Raw genomic sequence first — 2657 nt, 5'->3', positions numbered from 1 at the left:
CCCCCAGCAGACAAGGCCTCCAGCCCGTTCTTGGCTGGTCCCTCCCCACTAACTAACAACTGCCCCGTACGAGGTGCCTCCGTGCTCCCTCTCCAGTACCACGGGCTCCGTTAAACCAACCCCAGGGACACACGGCCAGCCGTCTGAGTGTGTGACAGCCCCTGGGGAACACCAGCCCTCTCTCCTGCACGCTCACACTCCTCCCATGGCTGCGTACGAGTCGTACCACCCCAAACACCTCTTTTGCTCCTCCATCCAGGGCCCCCCTGCCTGCGCTACGGCCATAAGGGGCACAACCTGCTCAGTGCTGGACACCTCAGGCCCAGCCTCTCGGACACCGCCCCGAGCTGCGTCTCAGGGTGTTTCTTGGTCGCAGCCCCAGGGTAGGCAAAGGCACAGAGAGGAGCACCACCCCTGCAGTGAGTTGGTTAGTCAGTTAGTTACGCATGCTGCAGACTTTTATTGAGCCTTCACACTACACACAGCACAAAGACATCACAGATGGCACATGCACATACTACAACCATTTGATTAGAGCAGCCACGTTAACAGCAATCGTTCAGGCCACTGAGTCAAGAGCAAGGCATTTTGAAAGCCTGCGACAGGCTGGCATGTAGCACAAAGACGAGGCAGTGAGGCGCATGTGACAGGGCAGCCTGGCACGCTGCTGGGGAGGAACGTGTGGGAGAAGAGACATGTGTGTAGCTCACTGAGGGCTGCTGACGCTTACATGTCGTACTCCAGCGCCTTTCTCTAAGGAGTTTCCTGGCAGAGGGCCCTCTACGCTGACCTGGTTCTTGTCCCCCAGCTGCCCCCCACATTGACAACACTCAGCCCGGACAGCAGTTGCTGCAGCCCAGTGCTCACAAGCAACCTCTGCCTGCCCCCAGCCTCTTCCCTAAAACAACAGCCCTTACCTGCCACCCAGACACACCGTTGTGTGTCCCCAATTCCCATCATGGGCACTCTGCAGTTACTCACCCATTTCCTTGCCCGCTCACTGCCAGACCAGCACAAGAAGTGCATCCATTCTCTGTTCCCCCTCTCCTACCTGTCCGCCCCAACTGCCCCCGTGAGCAAGCTGGTACTGTCACCCTTCTGCAAATGGTGCAGCAGGGAGGGGAGGAGGAGCACCAAAATGTCCAGAGCCTGCACCAAGAGCTCCTCTGCCTTCAAACATCCCCCGACCACCCCTGCACATCTCTCTCCAGTGACAGCAGCCACATTACTCATCTCCCACAGGCTTTGGGGCCCTCACAGACCCCTTCCCCTGAGATGCCTTTTACCCCTTCATCCCATAGCCATGGGCTTCTCACACACACAGCTTTCTGACGGCATGATGTTCTCCTGTTTCCCGAGGCCAGTCCCCATCAGTATCACAAACTCTCAGCAACCCCTACCCACCTCACTAACTGCCCCTTCACCCTTCCTCAAGGCCCTGCCTCTCCCCCAGGGCAGTCTGAAGCCTGGCCAGGAACAGCATGGCCCTGAACCTGGTGAAGAACCTACTTTCTGACCTGCCTGGGCCTTGAGGCTGTCACTCTTGGCCCTGGTCCTCTATGCTCTGGCATGGCTACTCTCAATCACCTCTTTCCTCTTCTTCCTCAGGAGGCACTACAGTGCTTTGCAGGGCCACGCTTCCCTCCCTGACCCACCACACCCAGCAGCACTTCCTGCTTGCACCCTGCCCCCAGGCCATCCTCAGAGGCCCTCCAGACACCTTAGGCCACAGCTCCACAAACATGAGTGGAAGGTCACCACCTCTGCTGCCAATGCTGCACCTTCCCTGAAAGGCTGAACATGTCCCCACAGACCATACTGTATCAATTCCCACAATAGTGATTGTCAGCACCAAAATATACCAAGCTCCCTCAAAAAACAGACATGCCACCAAATACTTGGTTTTAGACCATCTGACTGACTTAATCCCACCCAGCTCTCACAGAGGACTGGCATATCCGGCACATATTTAACCAGAGGCACCAGTTGGACAGACCAGGCTCATGGAGAACAGGATAGGGCTGCTGGTAGCAGTTCTGGATAGGTAACGCTGCTGATCCTTTGTCATTCACTGATGCACTTTGCTCGATGCCCACTCAGCAACTCTGTCCCCCTCAGTGTCCACCTGCACCTGCCATAGTTCCCAAGGATCCCAGGGCAGCTACAGACCTGACACCCTTTGTCACACCTCAGGTGGGAGTCTGCATTGCACTTACCAGGCACCAGAGACTCAGGACTCCATTTCTGAGCCATGTCTCTGGCCACACAGCGGCAGCTTCCCACCACCAGCACTGGCTCTCCATCTCACCTACAGAGAGTTCCCCGCAGCTCACTTGTGGCCCCAAACAAGCACCCATCCTCTGTCCAGTTTGCAAAGCACCTCAGGGAAAGGGATGGAGCCAGTGAAGGGGAAAAAATAAACACACCATCTACACACAACCGTAAGTGTCAAACGCCCTTTAGTGGTAGACAGAGGTGCTGCTGGCCGAGCAGCCTGGGCCCCCATACAGACTCGCACTGTGCTGTTGCCCAGAGTACCTGGCCCTTCACCGGATATGCACCATCTCCTCCAGGAAGGGGGTTTTCATGCAGCCTGTGCAGAGCTGATCCATCCAGAGTGGAGCCTCATGCTGCAGAGGGGTGCGCCGTGGGTAGAA

At 56.9% G+C, this 2657-nt stretch overlaps 1 protein-coding gene across 1 annotated transcript in view; it reads right to left on the bottom strand.

Annotated features, from left to right (window-relative positions):
• Positions 1 to 2546: 2546 nt before the first annotated feature.
• NT5DC2 (5'-nucleotidase domain containing 2) overlaps positions 2547 to 2657 on the bottom strand; it is a 27214-nt gene continuing 27103 nt past the window's right edge. Inside the window, exon 14 of the mRNA XM_010287973.1 lies at positions 2547 to 2657. This exon is cut by the window's right edge and continues 178 nt beyond it. Within this exon, the coding sequence (XP_010286275.1) occupies positions 2547 to 2657 (111 nt within the window).

This window comes from Phaethon lepturus, unplaced genomic scaffold, assembly GCF_000687285.1.
Source record: "Phaethon lepturus isolate BGI_N335 unplaced genomic scaffold, ASM68728v1 scaffold54405, whole genome shotgun sequence".
Lineage (NCBI taxonomy): Eukaryota > Metazoa > Chordata > Aves > Phaethontiformes > Phaethontidae > Phaethon > Phaethon lepturus.
Note: the sequence above shows the minus strand (reverse complement) of the source record. Positions and strands in the feature narration are given on the sequence as shown.